Source organism: Colossoma macropomum, unplaced genomic scaffold (assembly GCF_904425465.1).
Source record: "Colossoma macropomum unplaced genomic scaffold, Colossoma_macropomum, whole genome shotgun sequence".
Classification (NCBI taxonomy): domain Eukaryota; kingdom Metazoa; phylum Chordata; class Actinopteri; order Characiformes; family Serrasalmidae; genus Colossoma; species Colossoma macropomum.
Genome location: NW_023494801.1, coordinates 3496412 through 3517869, shown reverse-complemented (window position 1 = coordinate 3517869; position 21458 = coordinate 3496412). Strand labels below are relative to the sequence as shown.

General features: G+C 40.1%; 1 protein-coding gene across 1 annotated transcript in view; it reads left to right on the top strand.

Annotated features, from left to right (window-relative positions):
* fbxl16 (F-box and leucine-rich repeat protein 16) overlaps positions 1–4945 on the top strand; it is a 43101-nt gene extending 38156 nt beyond the window's left edge. Inside the window, exons 4-6 of the mRNA XM_036590488.1 lie at positions 1092–1176; positions 1318–1381; positions 3251–4945. Coding sequence (XP_036446381.1) covers positions 1092–1176; positions 1318–1381; positions 3251–3399 — 298 coding nt within the window. The 3' untranslated portion in view covers positions 3400–4945. The remainder of the gene's footprint in view (positions 1–1091; positions 1177–1317; positions 1382–3250) is intronic.
* Positions 4946–21458: the final 16513 nt, after the last annotated feature.

Below are 21458 nucleotides of genomic sequence, written 5' to 3'. Positions count from 1 at the left end.
TTCAGTCAGAGAAACTACTAAGCTGTAGTGCCGTGACTGTCTGGGAATGAAGTTGGACACCGCTGGGGACAGTAATCTAGGGCTGCATAATAACTGCAATCGATTAATCTATTGACTATTATTCGATTATTCAACCAATCAAACCATTATGCCTTTTGCCGTTTCCTCTCACTTTGCCCCGTCACAGCTCCATTGTTACGATCCGGTCTAGGTTCAGGCTGTAACAGAAAATGAGAGCGGGCTCTCTCCCCGGACTTGTTGAAGACCAAATACTGGACAGTATTTAAAAGAAAACCAGCTCAGGCTTATTTATGTTTGCTTTAAAACACTCTCAATGGAGACGTTAAGCATTGGGTTAGTGTAGCTTCAGGGACAAGCATGTCCCTAAAGTAATAAACAGAAACAACCAATGCTTGGAAACGAACTAACCTGAAAATGAAAGAAACAAATATACACAACTTCCTGATTAAAACCAGGAGAAAAGGTAATTAAAGAAAAAGGGCGCTTGCCTCGCTACTTCATAACACATTGTCTGAGGGAGCTTGTATGAATTTAACAAAGAAAACGCAGCGAGGTGAACTGAATGGTGTGCTGGGCTGGTTTGGACAGGCGCACTTCCAGGTCACGTCAGAGGGGAGAGAGCCCTGAACGTCTTCCAGGTAGTGGTTCAGTGACCTCTTTATACAGAAGAGTGCCCCCATGTGGTCAACCTTGGATCAAAAACATCCGCAAACATACAGAAGGAGTATTACACAAATTTCAATCTGGGTGATGAGACATTTCTTCTTTTGTGTTGTGATATAAGAGTAGAAGCTTCACTACATCCTACACTTCTGTGATGTATTGCAATCTGTCAGAATGATGAATATCATAGAGCACTGTAAAGTGCTTTTAGTTAAAATGTTTTTCTTAAATAGTGTAAGAGGAAACTCCTTTTTATGAATTAATTTCATAAAACTAAAAATTATTCAGTAACTACTTTTAATTATTCAGTAACTACAATGAATTATTCGGTATCTTCAATAAAGCTCTCAGTGCTGTTCTGAAGGGAGTGTATGATGGAATCTGTTGTGGGTGTGTGCTGTGTTTAGGTGTGTACGGATCACAGACACGGGTCTTGGGTATCTCTCCACCATGTCCTCACTGCGGAGTCTTTATCTGCGCTGGTGCTGTCAGGTACTTAGACTCTAATTACTATACTTTGAATATATGAAAAGTGCAATAATAATAATAATAATGATCAACTTCTTCACTGTCTACTCGTTGTGACGTCTTTCAGTGTCTTCCATGCTTACTGAGGTGTGTTTTTATTCGTAGGTGCAGGACTTTGGTTTGCAACACCTGTTTGGCATGAGGAGCCTGCGTCTTCTCTCTCTGGCAGGTTCGTGCACTGTGGGCTTAAGCCAGGCAAACAGGGTGCATACACTAGATGATAAGGCAAAGATAGGGTATCACACACGAGTTTCGGCTGCGAATAAGCACTGGCGGCCCAATCAAACTCAGTTTCCACAGTGAAAAGTGTCCCGGCCTGCGGCCCAGTCAAACTCTTATTCTACGATGAAAAGTGTCTCAGCTCACAGCCCAATCAAACTTCACTTCCGCCGTGAAAAGTGTCCCATCTCATGGCCCAATCACACTTACCTTTCATGGTGAAGTGTCCTGGGTTACAGCCCAATCAGACTCCAACTGTGAAAAATGTCCCAGTACACTTTCAAACTCCACTTCCACAGTAAAAAGTGTCCCGATTCAAGGAGTTTGACTGGGTCACTTTCACTGTAAAAGTGTCCTGATTCGCGGCCCAGTCAGACTCCGCTTCCACGGTGAAAGTGTCCCGATTCCCATCCCAATCGAACTGCGCTTACACAGCGAAAATTCTCCCAGATCATCTCCCAGTCAAACTCTGCTTCCATGGTGAAAAGTGTCCCAACTCATGGCCCAGTCAAATTCCACTTCCATGGTGAAAAGTATCTCGGCTCGCAGCCTTATAAAATTTTGCTTTGACGGTGCCAAATGTCCCAACTCATGGCCGAAATGTGTCCTTGCTGCCTAAACTCAATTTCTACATTGAAAAGTGTCCCAGCTCGCTGCCCAATCAGACTTCGCTTTGACGTTGAAAAGTGTCAAACCTCGCGTCTCAGTCAAACTCCGCTTACATGGTAAAAAGCGTCCGCATTTGTGGCCCAATCAAAATTTGCTTCCACAGTGAAAAGTGTTCTGACCTGCAGCCCAATCAGACTCCACTTCCACAGCGAAACCGTCCCGACTCAGAGAGTTTGATTGGGCTGTGAGTTGAGACATTTTTCACCGTGGAAGCAGAGTTTGACTGGGTCACTTTCACCGTAAAAGTGTCCCGACTCACGGCCCACTCTGCTTCCACAGTGAAAAGTGTCCCACTTGCTGTCTGGTCAAACTCTGCTTCCATTATGAAGAATATCTCTGCAAACTGCTCAATCAAACTCCGCTTCCACGGTGAAAAGTCTCCTGATTCCCATCCCAATCAGAGTCTGATTACATGACGAAAAGCGTCTCGAATCACGTCCCAATCAAACTCCACTTCCACAGTGAAAAGTGTCTCGGCTTACAGCCTTATAAAACTCTGCTTTGGCAGTGACAAGTGTCCCAACTCATGGCCCAATCAAACTCTCTGCTTCCATGGTGGAAAGTGTCCCGAATCACGTCTAAAGATTGACTTGTTTCCTATCTCACACCACCGGTCAGTAGCTCAATATCTTCCAACCCAGATCCCTACCTGGAAATTTGCTTCAGGTTGTGAAACTTTGTCTGAAAGGGGCACATTGGGCTTAAAAATGTTGTAATATGGGCCTGGATTCCCTGTGCTTTCTTCTTTACATCTCCATCTAAAGGTTTCTTCTAAAATTCTAGATCATTTTAATAAATAAGATCTTTATCTAAATAATTGCAGTTAAGGTCCATGAAGATTTTGTAGAAGATACACACGATTAGTTTGAGTTAATCAGGTGTTAATTATAAGATGTGAAAGCTGTAAAAATCACACTAACAATGAAATTTGATCAGATTAGATTTGTACATTGTTTTTGCAAATGAAGGCTTACATTGTTGTGTTTTAGATGAATATTATTCAGCGTGTTTTAAACATATTACACAAATAGCATCTGATAAAGCTGAGGTGTCATTTGTTTGATACTGTATTATTCTTAGAATTTGATTATGAGCTCTGGGCAGGAAGTGGGTCTCAGCCTGGGTGCTTTTCTTTCTCGCTTTGTGTCAGGCTGCCCCCTGCTGACCACCACCGGCCTTTCGGGCTTGATCCAGCTGCAGGAGTTGGAGGAGCTGGAGCTGACCAACTGCCCGGGTGCCACGGCCGAACTTTTCAAGTACTACTCGCAGCACCTGCCGCGCTGCATGGTCATCGAGTAGATGACCTTTTGAACCTTCATCATCACCAAAACCTTCTCCTTCAGACGAACGAACGAAACCAGACTGATGATTAACCCCACTTCATCCTGAACCCAACGAGGGGAATCGACGGAGGGATTGTGGAGAGAAACGAGAGTCGGCGTCGGAGCAGTGGAAGCGGAGGAACTGAAGAAGGGATTACGAGCTGGAGAAAGTGACCGGATAGGTCTCGGGCTGGAAAATTAAATGTAGAATTGCGAGGGTGTCCGAGAACCTTTCATTAAACGACATGACACTCAGCCATCAGCCTTCACGAGACATCAGCTCCACCGAACTGAACTGCGAGGCCTGAAAAACTCCCCATATTTCCTCCTGTAATCGTCATATTTTTCCTTGAAGTGAACAGGCGTGTTGCCGTGGCCCTCTGAACTTTGGATAAGAGGGATAGAGTGAGAGAAAGAGAGGAAAGCGGAGAACGGCTACCGATACAGGGTCTCTTTTCACTTATTGTACAGCGGCGTCCGCATTCCACTCCAGTTTCAGTGCAGTCGCCTCTCTGAGTCTTATGTCTTATCGAAAATAAAATAAAATCAAAGCTATTAGGAGACGAACAGCCGCGTAGTTTGGCACCAGAGCTGCACGCTTACTCGCTTATTGTCTTGCGGTTTCTCTTGTTTGTTTCCTTTTTGAAATATTATTTTTTTAAGTATTTTTTTTGAGGATGAGGGTGATGAGGATGAGGATTACTGTGAATTTTAATGACGGTTTCAGGACTGTTGAATATAATAGGCATCCAGGTACGACAAAGGCTCGGCACAGAAGGCTATCTATTACGAAAAGGTGTTTTTGTTTTTCTTTTCGTCCAGAAAGTTGATCTTTTTACGGACAGATCATTTCACTTCAGGATTTCTGAATTTAAAAAAGGGAGGTTTGAATTGTTTAAATGACGCTTCTGGGGTGCAAAGGGACTGTACATACGGTAGATATTCCATTCGAGCTTGGCCTTTTTATGAACCTTTGATTTCTCATTCCATTTTGGTGTCAATTGATATTAGTGACTTGTGTGCAGGTTTCAATATTAGTCCTCTGCTACACTGAACTGGGGCTGCCGCTGCTACTGTGGGACCCGGATGAAGGACACAAACTGTGCGTCGATGCCTGTTCGTCACCAGGCTGACCCCTTCTGGACGGTGGACCGAACGCATGGCGTCATTTTTTTCACTCAGTATACACGTAATGAACCTAAATGAGCAAGCGTCAGTTTAAACGCATCACATGATTAAGGTCTAAGCCAGTGGGTTTTCAGAGGCAATTAAGTGTGGTTCCAAAGCTTAAAGGAATACTCTGTTTTTAAAAAGCTGCGTGCTGCATCTGTACTGTACCGTTCATTTCCACAGACAGTCATTTCAAGCTGTTTTTCTGTGCTGACCTGCTTAGTAGGAGCCAATGGAAGTTGGATTCTGTCAGTTAACGTTTGCAAAACTTGGCACAAACTTACATAAACTTACATAAACATCAAATGACAAGCTTACATAAACTAATAAAGGCTTATTCCAACAAGGGTCAGCTGCTTTTGTCCATTTTTGTGTGGACACTTGTTGGATTAGGCCTTGACAAATCATTCTACCAAATTGGCTCAGAGAGTTGAAAACGTACTTTGGACTTAACTGACCTGGACTTTAGATTAAAATCCCTTTGCTTTGAATGACCGTATACCTTAATTATGTTTACTTTATTAAAACAATTGATCAGACATTCCATTTTGTCCCAAAACAAAGTCTAGTGGACGGAGTTTCCGCATGCTAAGCTTCTATTATAAGTCCTTGAGTTTTTGCCGTACAGGGAAACGTCGAATTTATCGTCCGTGGTAACTGATGGTACAATACAGATGTGGCAGATGGAGATTAGGGTATTCCTTGCAAATTACACTGTAGATAAGCCTGTTTATAACTCCATCTCACTCTTCGAGGCCATTCAGTTTTCCCAGAGCCCTGCTTTCTAAAGCAGAGCCTGCCATCTACCCATCACCTTTGGTTTACAGTATGTCTGTGTTGCCTACCTCAGGGCATCATGGAGGACATGAGGTACAAATACTCCATAAACAGGGATCTATGCGAACTAGAAGCCTCTATTTCTAGCTTAGCTCCTCCGCTCCCGCCTGCCCGTCCCAAACCACCCATGTGTCCTCTCATGGGGCAGCTGTGCTACTCCCATCACCTCTAATTGGATTGTGCAGTTGTTTACAGTTGTGTACTGTAGATACTCATAGTGCACTAACCAAGTCTTCAGTCCCCAGTGACAGCATCTGAGCTTGGACGCCTTTAAGACTTACACACGGTGCAAAACATTGTTGATGTCGTAACGAAACCTCATATACCTGAAATTTAACTTGATACAACCACTAACTACTTAATGGAACTCAAAAGTGTAATTTTGGACCATTTCTATCGGTCATGAAATGTTCACAGTGTACAAAGCAGCTGGTCTTAGGTAGAAAAAAGGTTTTGATACGACAGCAACGATATGTATCACTTATGAAAGGGGCAGTCCGGCCTAAAGCTAGCATTTAGTGTTATTTGTCATGTTAGCATAGCATTGAATCCCTCAGCTAGAAATCACAATTTTATGCCATGTTTTCATTCAATAACATTCTGTCACCACAATACATGCATTGCATAGATACATAAAGACATTGGTGCCAACAAATCCTGACTGCTAGCCTAGCCACTGAGCTGTCGACTTAATGTATACAGCCAAGCATTAGTGTTAATGCTAATGCAAAATCATCAAGAAAACAGCGATTCTATCCTCAGTCAGCACAAAATAGACATGTTTTTGGCCCTTTTAGCCTGAAAAAGGAGCCAAACTGAGGAAAGGTATTTAGATAGCTGGCTAGGTGTCTTGCTAACATTAGCTTTTAGCCTGTTTTCTTCATCTAACAAGTAATTTCTGTTAAGTAATCCATTCTCTCCATCGTAGTCATCGTTTGAAGACTGCCCCCACCTCGCAAAGCAGTTGTAGTTGTTCAAAAGTTCCTCCCACCTTCCAGATACATCAGTTTTTCTTTCTTTCTAGTCTTTAAACTGGGGAACTTCAATCAAGACTATGATGGCACCACTGGTGGAGCAAAACAGGCGGACGTAACGATGCCTACATTTCTCACTTCGGCCGGAGTGTCCCTTTAAGACTAGAGAAAACTTTTCGACGCAACTATTTTGAGAATTTATTCTGAATTAGCAGCTAGCAGTGAAGGTTGTTCACGGTTTGGGAAGAGCACCTGGGCTGCCCACGCTAATGATACAGAGCCATTACCTGAAGACTTTAAAGCTAACCGTGACCTCTGCTTGGAGCAAAGTGTGCTTAACTTAAAGTAAAGAGTCAGTGTTTCCCCCTCAGGCCAATCTGAGGCTTTTAATTATAACCCAGGACCCTGAAGGCTTTGGGCTTTACAGGTCAGAAACTGCATGATGTCCATTAAAACTTAAGCCTGTTTGCTTTGGAACGTGCAATTTTTGGCTTTCTTTGTTCACTGAGGCCCTCCTTAGAGGTCAAAGGCTGCTTCTTACCGAGGACACACTTAAAAATAAAGGTGCCATCGCGAGGATTTTTCAGCGGAATCGTTTTTCTAAATGAGATGTGCGAATTTAAAGGACCCTCAACATGATGTGAAGGTTTTAATCCAGTTTAAGGTACATCTGAGCTAAGAACCGTGTAGGAACCTTTATTTCTAACAGTGCAGATTACGGGACACACTTGATTCTTACACTCTTTGTGATGTGATTTATATTTTTTTGTTTTTTTTCGAGCTCCGTATTTATTTGCTTTTGCTACTTGTGGGGGTTAATTTATTGAGTTCATGCACATATTTATTTATTTATTGAAACGAAGGGGAGCAAGCATTGTTGTTTTTGTGTGAGATGTTTATTTGATTCCGATCAAATAGGAATGAGCAGGGAACACGGAGTCGCTTCCGAACGGCAGGGTTTGACCGTCATTGCTGTTGTTGTTGTTTTTTTCATTTTTGTTGTTGCTGTCAGATGAATTGGCCCGAGCTCTTTCTTTCTTGTGTCACAATGCCGGCCTTTGCGCTGCCCGTTTCTGGTAGGCACTCTGGTGATGTGCGGCTGGCAGAGGAAAATAAAGGGGTGACGGGGTTTTGGCCTCAATGACCGAACCTGGACTGACCTCAGAGTGACCCACCTCACCCTGCTCACGCTACTCCGCTAAAGCATCAGAGTGAAGTGAAACTCATTTGATTTGATTACAAGGGATTCAATGCATCGTGTCTCAAATTGTCAATTCAATTCAATTCAGTTATTATTGTGCGATTTGATTATTATAAAATTAGACTGAATATACAAATATTTACACAATGGACATTAAAAGCAAAGCTTTTTGTTTGAATTTTTACATTTGGAAATACGAGTTCTTTATTGAATAGGTAACACTTTCCTGTAGTGTTCATAAAGCTTCATGACACCTACATAAACTTATCACGACAGCTGACATAAACCTACATAAACAGTTATAAAGGCTTATTCCTGTAGGCGTCATGAAGTCAACTTAACATCAAGGCTGGCAAATGCAACCTTTAAGACAAAAGGCGACTGTTGGAATAGGTGTTCATAACACATACATAAGCACTGAATACTGTGTTTAATTGAATATTTATTAACAGCTTATGCCACTATTTGCAAGATGACCTAAGATGTTTTATAAAATTAATGACTTACTTTGGGCTTTAACCTAAAGTGACAGGCCTTTCTTCCATTTATAACACTGTTATTAAGCATCATTCCCAAGTCATGGAACTTATAAGGCAGAGGCCTGGTTAAGAACACCCCATATCAGTTCCATGGAAGACTTTGGTTGCCCTCAAAGTGGGAGTCATCATTTCATATGTATTTTATTTTAATACAGATACGTATTCCCATACAAAAATGACAAGTACTGTGAGTCATCATAGTTATGATGTTAGATTACTTTGCTTAACACTTTCTATTAGGAAGAAAAACATGTGCAGCCACACAGATCTCCTTTAAGAGATTTTGTACTTAAACTCAATTAGAAATGTATTGAAATATTGAAATTGATATATGAAATGTGTATTTGCAAAAACAGATATCACCATTTTAATTAATTTTCCTAAATTAAATGAAACCTGTATTTTTTATTGTGCATTCCAAGTCATATCAACCAAACTGCAGGTTGGTTGTTTTGATTAAGTTAAAATAACTCAATAAAAAACAAGTAACTTTCAAAATTTAACTTTATTAATTTTTTTTTAATTTTGTTTTTTTGGCAAAAGCTGACACTCCAATGGTCATTTTCATGTTTCAGAGTTAAAGAAAGCCATGTATAATAAAAGTGCAATATTTAATATTCTTTACCATAAAACAAGCAGGAAAATTTATTGAAAAAAACAGCTCATTAATGTTCAATATCAGAGCTCAGAAAATCCTAAGGCTGAATCTCAAATGGCCCACTGCTCCCTATATGGTGCACTATGAGTTATGAAACTGTGGCTTTTATACAGAAATATTGATCTTTATGTTCAGTATGAATTGAGCTCACATGGCTGAATCCAGAGTGGTTCTCTGTTAGACTTTCTGAGCTCTGTTTAGATGTAGTAGACCTACTTGCTGCACTTTGTAGGGAGAAGGGAGCCGTCTGAGATTCTGTCCGAAACAGTTGGTGGCAGTGTTGAGTCACCTAACCCGAATACTGCGCACTGATTGGCTGAACGAATTTATCAGGGTCTGCTGCAGAACATCGCTGGCATTTCACTGTTTCTGCTGTAAAACGTGAACTTGCAGTGCCTTGACGATGATCAGTAATGGCATTTGTGACAAAATGTATTTAGGGTTCAGAACGTGCTGTAAGAATAACTCACGACAGTCAGCTCATTTTTACCGTTTTTAAAGGAGTATTTTTGCAAATGAACTCTTCATATGGTGTTCTTAACAGGGCCTCAACCTTATAAGTGCCTTCATTTGGGAAATATAAATGGAACAAATGTCCATCACCGTGGTTTAAGGCCCCACATCACATGTATATCCATTTTTGTCCAATTTTCATTTTTCTACCTCATGCAAACACGACAGCTTTCCTTTACATTGTGTGAACATTTCATAAAACCTCTTTACATTAACATGTTGTTCTTTGAACAGTGAAGATATGTCAGTACAGTGTCATTTACTTCATAAAACATCCTATGCAATCTTGCTATTATTGACGTAAGTGTTTATACATATTAAACCTCTATACATAGGACATCAATGCTTATGCATGTATTATGAAGTCGCTATGTTGGCAGCCTTCAAATAAAGTGTTACTGAAATGTTTGTAGGTGTCATGTAGCCTTACGAACAGTTCTGAACACAGTCTGATTGGTTAAAATCATTCTGCACTTTTTATCACCATAGGACGTACCAGCGGTTGCTAAGCAACAACATTGGTCACTTTACTCTCGTTGCCGGAACTACTTTTTTGGCGGAAATTGGAGAAATTGCCAGTGTTGGATGCATTTGAAACAATGTTTGGGGCTTCTTTACTTTTCTTCTTTCATTCTTAGCAAAAAAGGGTTTCAACAAACAGTACTTGTAACAATAGCGGAACCCTTTCTGGTGCTACATAGAACCAATTTTTAAAAATACAACAGTTTTTCCATTAGAAGAACCGTTGAACCAGGCAAAAAATTGGAATTTATGCATTCAAATAGTTCTTTGAGTGTTTGTGATTCTTACTTTATTTAGAGAACCCTTGGAGAACCAGTGTTTAGGGAAAACCGTTGGATAAAAGCAGAAAACACTCAAGGTCATATGTTACCGTGAATTATATCACAGCTTTGCTGTTACAATCCATTCTAATCTTTTAAAATCGATGCAGGTGAATCGCCACATTCAGATCAGTGCATTTGTACAGCGCTATAACCTGCCATTCCTTTGGTTCTGCCCAAAATGTCTTTTCTCCTAAGAAACTCTGAAGAGTGCTTTTGGCAGTGTCTCCAGGCCTGGATGTAGAACATGCTGAGCCAATTCAGCTGACTGAGGCTTCAACTGTCTAGGGCCCGTTTCTTGCTAACCAGAAGGAACCATGTTGCAGTATTTTACACCCACCAGCTCCCTCCACAGAGGAGAACGGGTTTTCATCCTTAGCCGAAGCTTGGAATAAAACACAGGCCGTCGAGCAGTTCTGTTCTTCCATTGTCTCATCTTTCCACTCACACAGTCAGCGAGAACCATTTAAAATGATATACAGAGAGAGAGTATAATTATTAATATATATCGCTACTGAGGAATATTATATGAAATCTTTGGAGATGGTGTATTACTCTTCCTAGAAATGTAAAAACAGTCAAAAAGGTCATGTTCGTTTTCACTGCGAAGACTTTCCTTCTCTTTGTATGGAAAGCGTGGAAAGATCATGCTACATCACCTTTTTAAGCTGAATATTACTGCTCTCCAAACCCCTGCACTGACCCTGAGCCTAACCTGTACATAAAAGACAGGGAAACGCAGGTCGCACATCTGTTTGTGCATCTCAGCAACCTTTCCTTTGTTCAGTTTCCAGTCAAAACAGCCAATAAGTAGAAGTTATTCATTTTTCAGTATCAGTTTCAAAAAGCAGTGAACATATATTTAACAGAGTTACACAAGTCTGCATCTAAAAAGTTTCCTAAACTTAAGGTTAAAAAAAAAATGATCAAAGGCTACGTAGAAATTGTGGCTCCTAACAACCACCTGGAAGACCTGGTAGTCCCCAAAACTGCCCCCATCAGATAAACAGCACTTAAAGCTTTCATCTCTGAGAGAGAGGAGAAAATCAAGCTGCTTCAGATCTGAAAACATCCACAGGTGTTTCTGTCCATCCTTCCACTGTGAGAAGACGACTCAGCGCTGTGGGTCTGAAAGGATGTGTAGCTGTTCTAGAAGAACCTCACTGAGAAAAGGAAAGTAGAACATTTGCTGTAGAACACCAAAACTGGACATCTGAAATGTGAGGAAGGTTTTGTGGACTGATGAGTGTAGATCATGAGAAGCAGGAAGTGCAACCAACTTCTAAGACTGAACTTTGGAGGCAGATTTCTTTGAAAAACAAAGTGAGTCTCCTGAGAGGAATAGAAGTAATAAAGGGAAAGAGTGACACATTAAATACTGAAAAATGTGATACTATATTTAGTTGACTTTTTTGGAACAAAACCTCGTATCTCCAAAAAGGTCATTTTACAGGACAAGGAAAAATGTTCTTACCTCTCAATGGAAGTAAATGGAGAAGTATGTTTTTCCAAGTAATTTTGTACCACTTCTGTTGGACCCTTCATCATGAAATTTGGTCACAGCATAAAGGACAACTGCATTTTTCAAATTATGTCAAAAAACGAAAAACAAGAAAAATGGAGATGCGAGGTTGTCCCAACAGCAACGATATGTTTTTAGCTTTTTTCATGATGCTGGAAAACTAATGACTTGTACTCAATGGCTGTTTTCACTGGAAGTTGAATAAACAAAAGTGTGGTCTCAGACTTTTGCACAGTACTGTATACCTAAATAAAAATCCCAACATTTTTCAACTTAATCTCTGTCTGCTTGTAATAGAAGCCATTATAAGTGTATTTTGAATAGACAGGTTTCTGTCAGGAATTAAGGTCTGAGGTAATTGAATGTCTGCTGAAAATGTTGCAGGTAGAGATTAGGTTGAAAAATGCTTCCTTTAAACACAAGCAGTGTTCTAGATACAGAGTCTGTCGGGCTGGCACAAAAAGGGGTCAAACTAGCGAGAACACTGGAAAAAATGAGTGTTGTTAATTGAAATAACTATATTTGAGAGTGCACTTTTGTTAATGTGGTCAGAAACATGATGTCCAGCGCTGGCCCTGCTATATAGCACTGACATAACCATGCTATAAACATGTCATAAGTCAACCTGACAGAGTTTATTCAGTAATATAACAATGTCATATTTCCCATAATGATAATTTACAATGACATCAAATATTATGGCATCTGTCTTGACATGTTTATGTCATGGTTATGTCAAATTATTGGGCATAATCTGACATGACAACTCATGACAGCATAGAATCACTGTTCAAAGGAAAACATGCCTCTCCAAAACAGTAACTTCAGAGGAGAAAACCGTTCTTAACTTTCAATGCAAGTCAGACGATTTTGGTGGTCTATTCATCACACACCGGTCAGGCATAACCACCTCCTTGTTTCTACGCTCATTGTCCATTTTATCAGCTCCACTTACTATATAGGTGCACTTTGTAGTTCTACAATGTGTTAGTGTGTGTTGTGCTGGTGCGAGTGGATCAGACACAGCAGTGCTACTGGAGTTTTTAAACACTGTGTCCACTCACTGTCCACTCTGCTAGACACTCCTACCTTGCCAGTCCGCCTTGTAGATCCACAGGATGCTGTTGGCTGGATATTTTTGGTTGGTGGACTGTTCTCAGTCCAGCAGTGACACTGAGGTGTTTAAAAACTCCAGCAGCACTGCTGTGTCTGATCCACTCAGACCAGCACAACACACACTAACACACCACCACCACCACGTCAGTGTTACTGCAGTGCTGAGAATGACCCACCACCCAAATAGTACCTGCTCTGTGAGGGTCCATGGGGGTCCTGACCCCTGAAGAACGGGTAAAAGGGGGCTAACAAAGTATCAGAGAAACAGATGGACTACAGTCTGTAACTGTAGAACTACAAAGTGCACCTATATAGTAAGTGGAGCTGATAAAATGGACAATGAGCGTAGAAACAAGGAGGTGGTCATAACATTATGCCTGACCGGTGTATTTTCACACAATGCAAGAGTCAGCTGTGTTCAAATGATGTAAAAAAAAAACAAAAACAAAAATAGAGATGCATGTTTTTGGGTTTTTTTGGACAGTGACGATATCACACCTGCCATGATGTGTCTATGGCATGATTATGTCAGTTTAATGTAGCAGGGTACAAGTACAGTTGTATGGAAATGCTTGTATATCCAGGAGGGAGGAAGATATGCAACGTCTGACGTCTTTCAGCGATGAATTCTATCAGCTTTGGATCGTAGAAAAGTCGATCTACAGTCCTACTGTGTGCAATGAGCTAGCAACAAAGACGTGCTTTTACGGGCCACATGCAAGATCAGTGTCAGGTGTTTGTTGTGTCTAGCCAGCTGAGTTGTGTCTGAATGCCTGCTAAATACCGTCTGTGTTTTATTTTGTTTTAAAAGGTGGCCCTGCTCTACTGGTTTTGCTCACATTATAGAATTCTACTCCATGGGTAGGAAATGGCTTTGTCTGAGCTTTTTTTGCTGTATATTTGAAACCTGTTTGGAAGGCCAAGCCCCATGAATAGTTCTTTCCTATTCTCGTGCTGTGAAAGAATTTCATGAGCTCACCACATCCCTTCTGGTGCGTCGGCAGTTTCATTAATTCTGTCCATCCTGTAGGGCCCATATTGAACCCCCAGCTCTAACATTTAAAGGGGAATCCCACAGATTCTTCAAAGTTTCTGCATAATTAAATGGTTAAGAAGTCAAGAGTGGTTTGATGTAAAAAGACTCAATGTGGAGAAACTCTGATTTATTTGCAGTGGTGGTGATAGGAACCCGGGGCTGTAAAATATATAAATTGAGGAAAAATAACATATTTTGGATACTATTTAGTCCCACAATGCCCTGCATGTACCTCTCTGCCATGAATGTATTTAAGAATATATACATTTTTAGCCAAAATCTTGTAATAAAACAATGTCACCAGGCACTGTGTTCATAAACATTTCATATAATAATGTTTTGTGAGGGCCTCGTGTCTGTCCTATCACAGCCGCTATGATCAATTCTGACTCAACAAGTTTCTCTAGAATGGAGCGTTTCACACCAAACCACTCAAGTCTTAAATAAATGATGCAGACATTTTGAAAAACGTGTAATTCTCTGTAACATCTTTTCTGAGGGATATCTGTTGGATCATCAACACTTTCAGACAAAACTGAGAAATCTGCTACTATGTCAACTATGTATGTAACCGTACATGTTCTACTAAATCATATTAGTAGTGTTCTACCACTCACAGGGTCTGCACTGAAGCAGCTTTTAATTTTCCTTTTTTTTTGCAGAGTGAATGCCACCCTGAGTGACTGGCTTCTGAACAATGTCTTTCTGCCTCACACACTGACCATCGTTTCTCATCAACTTGGGATCTTTTCTCACTCATGACCATAAATATCTTTTTCTTTGGGCTTTTTTTCTGTAAATAATGCTGTAGTGGTTATAATTTAACAGGAAAAGCGAAACGTTTCCTCGACTCCATCTCATGGCTGCAGTGCCTTGTAAGACATGCGTTGTTGTTTTGAAATGGTTTGGTTCCAGTCTGCACCGTTTTAGTAAAAGTTGTACAAAAGGAAACTCCTGGGTCCGTCTCAGTGATTGCCCTCCATGGTCTTCTGCATGAGTGTATGTAAATGATGCTGTGCTCCATCTAAACCAGCTCTACCTTTGAAGCAACTGCCCATTGACTTCTATTAAAAGTTTGTTTTAGAACTTTAATCAGGCCTGAAGTTTTTGTCTGAAACCGAACATAGCAACTTAAAGACTCAACCCGTCCCGACCCACAGGACCAAGCTTAAAGTTTAAACCTGACCTCAGCCTGAGAAAATTTTGTCTGAACTTGACTTAACTTGACTGGAATGACATCAATTTTTAAGTCTGAACCTGACCTGAACTGAGCAAAATTTTTTTCCCAACCTGACTGTGGCACCAAGATTGAGTCTGATCCCAACCTGAGCCCGGAAAAATTTAGTGCAAACCCAGCCCAACCCACAGCGCCAAATCTCAAGTCTGAACCTGACCCAAGTCCAACAAAATTTTGTCTTAATCGCAAGCTGAACCACATTATCATGTTTTGAGAGCTTTTACAAGGCCTGAATTTTTTGTCCAAACCCAAATACAGCTTTGAACCTTTCTGTCCAAACCTGACCGACCCACAGCACCAAATTTTGAGCCCAAACCCGCCCTGAGCCCAAAAAAATTTGTCTGTACCTGACCCGCAGCACCAAGTCTTAAGTTTGAACCTGACCTGAGCCTGACAAAATTTTGTCTGAACTAGACTTGACCAGAACTACATCAGTGTTTTGATTCTGAACCCAACATGAGGCTCAGGTTGGGTTCGGACTTAAAACTTGGTGCTGTAAGTCAGGTTGGGTTTGGACTAAATTTTTTGGGGCTCTGTTTGGGTTCAGACTAGGTCTCAGACTTGGCTGAGCTCAGGTTGGGTTGAGAATCAAAAACCGATGTAGTTCTGGTCGAGTTCAGATACAATTTTGCCAGACTTAGGTCAGGTTTAAACTACAGCAGAGACAGCACCAGGTCTTGAGTCTGAACCCAACCTGAGCCCAACAAAATTTTGTCTAAACCCAACCCGATCCACAGTGCCAAGTCTTGTGTCTGATCCCAATCTAAGTCTGACAAAATTTTGTCTGAACCCAACCCAAACCGCATTATTAAGATTTGAGAGCTTTAATGAGGCCTGAATTTTTGTTCGAACACAAATATAGCCCAGAAATTTTCAGTCCAAACTTGACTGACCCACAGCACCAAGTTTTGAGTCTAAACCCAACCTAAGCCCAAAAAAAATGTATATCCTAACCTGACCTGACCAGAACCACATGAAGTTTTGAGCCCGAACCTGTCCCGACCCGACTATTTTTCTGAATTCAACCCAAGCCAATGCACAGTACCAAGTTTCGAGTCTGAACCTGAGCCCGAGCTGACTGTGAAAAAATTTTAACTGTACCCGGCCCAACCTGACACACCACCAAGGAGTCCAAAACTGACCTCTGAGTCTGAAAAATTCTGCCCAAAACTGACCCGCTGGCCCATCATCAACCAAAGTGCAGAATAAAACCTGTGTGAAATGTGACATTATGGCATTTGTCATAACAACTGCTGGTAATGATAACACGACACCTATTACTGAATGAAATCTGCAACAACTCGTGACATGTTTATGACATGGTTATGTCAGTGTTATGTAGCAGAGTTCAAGCAAAGTGTCACTTTTTCCAACACAATTAAAACAAGTGTTCTCACAAAAAACCTTCTAAACAACACAGATAAAGAGAAAGCTGTTCCAGTCGGCCAACTGGCAGTGTGTTTTATAAGCATGTGTTACATAAATGTCCTAAGCAGGATTTTTCAATACATTCAGCCGCCCAATCATGCCTGCGCTCCAAGTTTAAACCACACAGGGAGCCCACACTCATCCTGAGCTTGGCTTCACTCTCTCTGCTCTCTCCGCAGTCCAGCGGAAGCCTTCCCTGTGTTTGCTGGGGGAATTAAGGCTGTGAGGAAGGGACTGGTGGGTAACATCAAAGGCAGAGTGGCGGTCTCAAGGTCTAATTAAGGATTTAAAGCCCTGAGAGACTTCAGCCTGGCCACAATGCTTCCTGCCCATACATGGTATTACTGTAGCAGAGACTAGCTACTGCTTTAAGCGATAGTTCAGAACGTACCAAGTTTACACAGTACCCGCCCCCCCCCTTTCTTAAGTTTAATTGATTAGATAAGACATTTTTTGTGTCTAAAGTTAGCACTGGAAGCTAACAAATACTGGAAGCTTATATCCCAACAATTAGCACTGTGCTAAAAAATACTTGGCATTTCAAATAGACTTGCTTATGTGGTTTCCAACACTGCATGACATACTGAGTGCCACTTTAATGCAGTGTTCGTAAGGATACACGACACCTACATAAGTTATATGCATAACACCTGCACTATATGGCCAAAAGTATGTGGACACCCCTCCTAATGTTTGAGTTCAGGTGTTTCAGCCATGCCCCTTGCTAACAAGTGTGTAAAATCAAGCACATAGCCATGCAATCTCAATAGATAACCTCTGCCTCTGTCCTGCTAGATCTGCCCCAGCCAACTGTAAGTGCTATTATTGTGAAATGGAAGCATCTAGGAGCAACAACACCACAGCCACAGAGTTCCAAACTGCCTCTGGAAGCAACACCTATGCATCAGGTGCTTCATGAAATGGGTTTCTGTGGCCAAGCAGCTGCACGCAAGCCTAAGATCACTATGCGCAATGCCAAAGGTCGGCTGGAGGGGTGTAAAGCACACCACCACTAGACTCTGCAGCAGTGGAAATGTTCTCTGGGGTGATGAATCACCCTTCTCTATCTGACAGTCTGATGGATGAATCTGGGTTTGGCAGATGCCAGTAGAACACTACTTTATGAGGTGAAATAACACAGACATGCATAATGCTGACAATATGACAGCTGGCTGATTCAGGTTGGTTAGTAAACATTTTCTGTGGCTCTTAGTTAAATTGAGACTCATTTTACCATGAATAAGATTTAAACTCTGTCACATCATCAGCATTATGTCACTGTTATATAAACTAAGCTACAAAGTAAGTTAAGCATGTGTATTGTGCAAAATATAGAAGTTGGAGCAGAGATCTTCTAACAAAATGACGCAAACACAACAGGCTTGTTCGAGTGGACGCAGGTTGGCGGACTTCCATAAACCTCAAAGACATTCAAGTCTGATTACTGCCAGAAAATAAAAGCTTCAAATTTACAACCTGATGTTGTGGAGTTGTTTACATTGTCGCTGTCTCTGAAACATCTACACAGCTTTTCACTCCAATTGAATTATGGTGAAGGATTTTGTTCTCCAATCTGACTTTGGTCAAAGGGCAAATCCACCAATTTTTCACAAATTCTGCATAATGAACTGGCTGAAATGTGAACAAAGTCATTCAGAGTGGTTTGGTGTGAAATGGTTCAGATGTCTTTACAGTGGTGGTGATAGGAACCAGGGGTCACCATGACTACAACACAAATATAGACATTTTATTTACTATCCAGAACCACCAGTGAACCTAATTTGGAAAAAAATCCAAACTTTGCTTTGGGGAATTTTTGGTTTTTTTAGGAACACACTGCATGTGCCTATCCACAAGTAATGTATTTGAAAAAATACATTTAAGCCAAAACTTTATCTTAAAACAATGCCTCAGACATCAGTCAGCATATTCATTTCCATTTAATGTAATCACCTGTGAGGGAGCTTTTAGGGGTGGACGTCTGGTTCCTATCACCACCACTGTGAGCAATTCTGACTCTGTAAGTTTCACATCAAACCACTCTGAATGACTGTTTAATTTTGTAGAAACTGAACAATCAATGGAACACACAGTGTTTAAAAACTCCAGCAGCACTGCTGTGTTTGATCCACTCGCACCAGCGCAACACACACTTACACACCACCACCACGTCAATGTTACTGCAGTGCTGAGAATGATCCACCACCCAAATAGTACCTGCTCTGTGAGGGTCTATGGGGGTCCTGACCACTGAAGAACAGGGTAAAAGGGGGCTAACAAAGTATCAGAGAAACAGATGGACTACAGTCTGTAACTGTAGAACTACAAAGTGCACCTATATAGTAAGTGGAGCTGATAAAATGGACAATGAGCACAGAAACAAGGAGGTGGTCATAATGTTATGCCTGATTGGTGTATTTCATAGGTCCGCATGTTTAATAAGTGAAAACAGCCAAGTGCAAACTGTGATGACTGTTTAACCTTAAGTGTGTTTTCAAGGTACAATAAGGTTTATAATAAGAAACTGTAAGTGCTATTATTGTGAAATGGAAACATCTAGGAGCAAAAGGAGGTTTAGTGACCAAAAGGGGTGTTTTCGTGTGGACAGGAGGCCAAAACGTGGAGAAAAATCTGTTTTCAAAAATCTGGATATGTATTGATGGGTCCTGATGCTCCTTCCATACAATTAAGCAGTTAACATGCTGCCATGCTCTGTGGTATGTATGAAAACGCTGAGTAGGTCCAGTTTTCCATATTGAGGAAAAGACCTAAGTGAGTTTGAAAGAGGGATCATTAGTGGGGCAGTACACCTGCCTCGTTACGTTCCTCATTTATTCAGATTTCTCCATTAAGTTGTCACCTTTCTTTATCCGGCTTTGAAGCCATTCAACAGAAACACAAGTGAGTCGAGCCCACAGATCAAATCTAGAACATAATAATTTCCTAATAAAGTAATAACAGCCAGAATTCAAAAACTCAATTTTGCAATACATCTTAACTGATGATGTAACACATTATTACATTATTAGAAATGTATCATATTTTCAGACCATATGTAACACCTTACTATATCGTTGAGAAGAACAGAAGGTACCTCTGTTAGAGCTCAGGTCATGTTCAGGTCACATTTGACTGATTTAAAGTTTTTTTCTGCATCATAAATATCACTTCTTTTATCTGATTTTCAAAAGACTTTGTCTCTTTTTCCAGTTACAGTTGCAACCAGGCTGGGTTGATTCCTGAGTACAGCACAAAGGCACTGAAGACCTTCTCTTAGAAGGGTCATCCTCCATTTGGAGTGGGAATTCAGGTGGATATTTAAAAAAAAATCTATTTCTTTCATCCCAAAATTAATCTTAATATGTCCATTAACATCTCCTATTATCATATATGCAGAAAGGAGCTGAATTTTACAGGAGCATATTTTACAGTCACTGGTGTTGTATGAATATGGTGTAACACCAGTGATGGTGACTCCAGTGACATTCTGGTTAAAACTGAGGATTCTGTAAATTGGCTGACTCGTTGATGGTCAGGTGACCTTGTGCAACTATTTAAAATCAGTGATAAAAATGATAATCTGGCTTTATTTTGACCAAATTTTTATTACCCAGCCATTAAAGCACATAACAGAGGTGACACATAGAAGCTACGAGCTGCCTGATAAACAAAATTATTAATAAAATAAATGAAATATAGTGAGCGAGTGTGGATTTGTTATTTAACAAGTTAATTATCTTATCTCAAGATAACAAAATTGTTATCTTGAAATAACAAGTTACTTGTTATCTCTAGATAACACAAGTTATTTTGAGATGAGTTATTTATCTTGTGATCTCAAGCTAAAGTTATCTTGAAATAACGAGTTACTTATCTTGTTATCTCAAGAAACAAAATTATCTTGAAATAAGTTACTTATCTTATTTCAAGATAAGTTATCTTGAGATGAGTTAATTACCTTGTAATCTTTCCTGAGATAATGAGTTATTTATCCTGTTATCTCAACATTAAGTTATCTTGAAATAATGAGTTTATCTTCTCAACATAACAAAATTATCTTGAAATAACGAGTTACTTATCTTGTTATCTCAAGAGACAAAATTATCATGAAATAACAAGTTACTTATCTTGTTATTTCAAGATAACGAGTTAATTACCTTGTGATCTATCCTGAGATAGTTATTTATCCTGTTATCTCAGCATAGTTATCTTGAGATAACGAGTTATTTATCTTATCTCAACATAACAATTTTATCTTGAAATAACTTGTCACTTCTTACATCTTAAGATAACAAAATGATCTTGAAATTACAAGTTACTTATCTTGTTATCTTGAGATAACAAAAGTTACCTTGAGATAATGAGTTAATTTCCTTGTGATCTATCTTGAGATTACGAATTATTTATCTTGTTATCTCAACATAACAAAATTGTTATCTTGAAATAATGAGTTACTTATCTTATTACCTCAAGATAACCACATTTTTATCTTGAAATAATGAGTTACTTATCTTGTTATCTCAAGATAACAATCCAGAAAACTACAGCAGCAGCTCATGGCCTCTCCGGACTTCCCTAATCTACTTATAATCATAATACATTTCTGACAAGGTAATAATGCATTAAATATGATCAACCTGATAATGTAATAAATCCCCAATAATGTAATAAAGTATCACACAATTGATTAAAGGTATTATTTTCAGTTAAGACACCATATTACATTATTGGACAAGTTATATTATTAGGCTTTATGACATTACGGAAGTCCGGAGAGGCCATAAACTGTTGCTATAATTCTCTGGATTGTTATCTTGAGATAACAAGTAACTCGTTATTTCAAGATAACAATTTTGCTTGGACTTTCGTAGATTTTTTAGCAAGTTAAGTGCAATTTTTTTACATTTTCTGGGGAAAAATATTGGGTTCTGCAGGTGAGGTGTGATCAATCAAGAGCTCCACA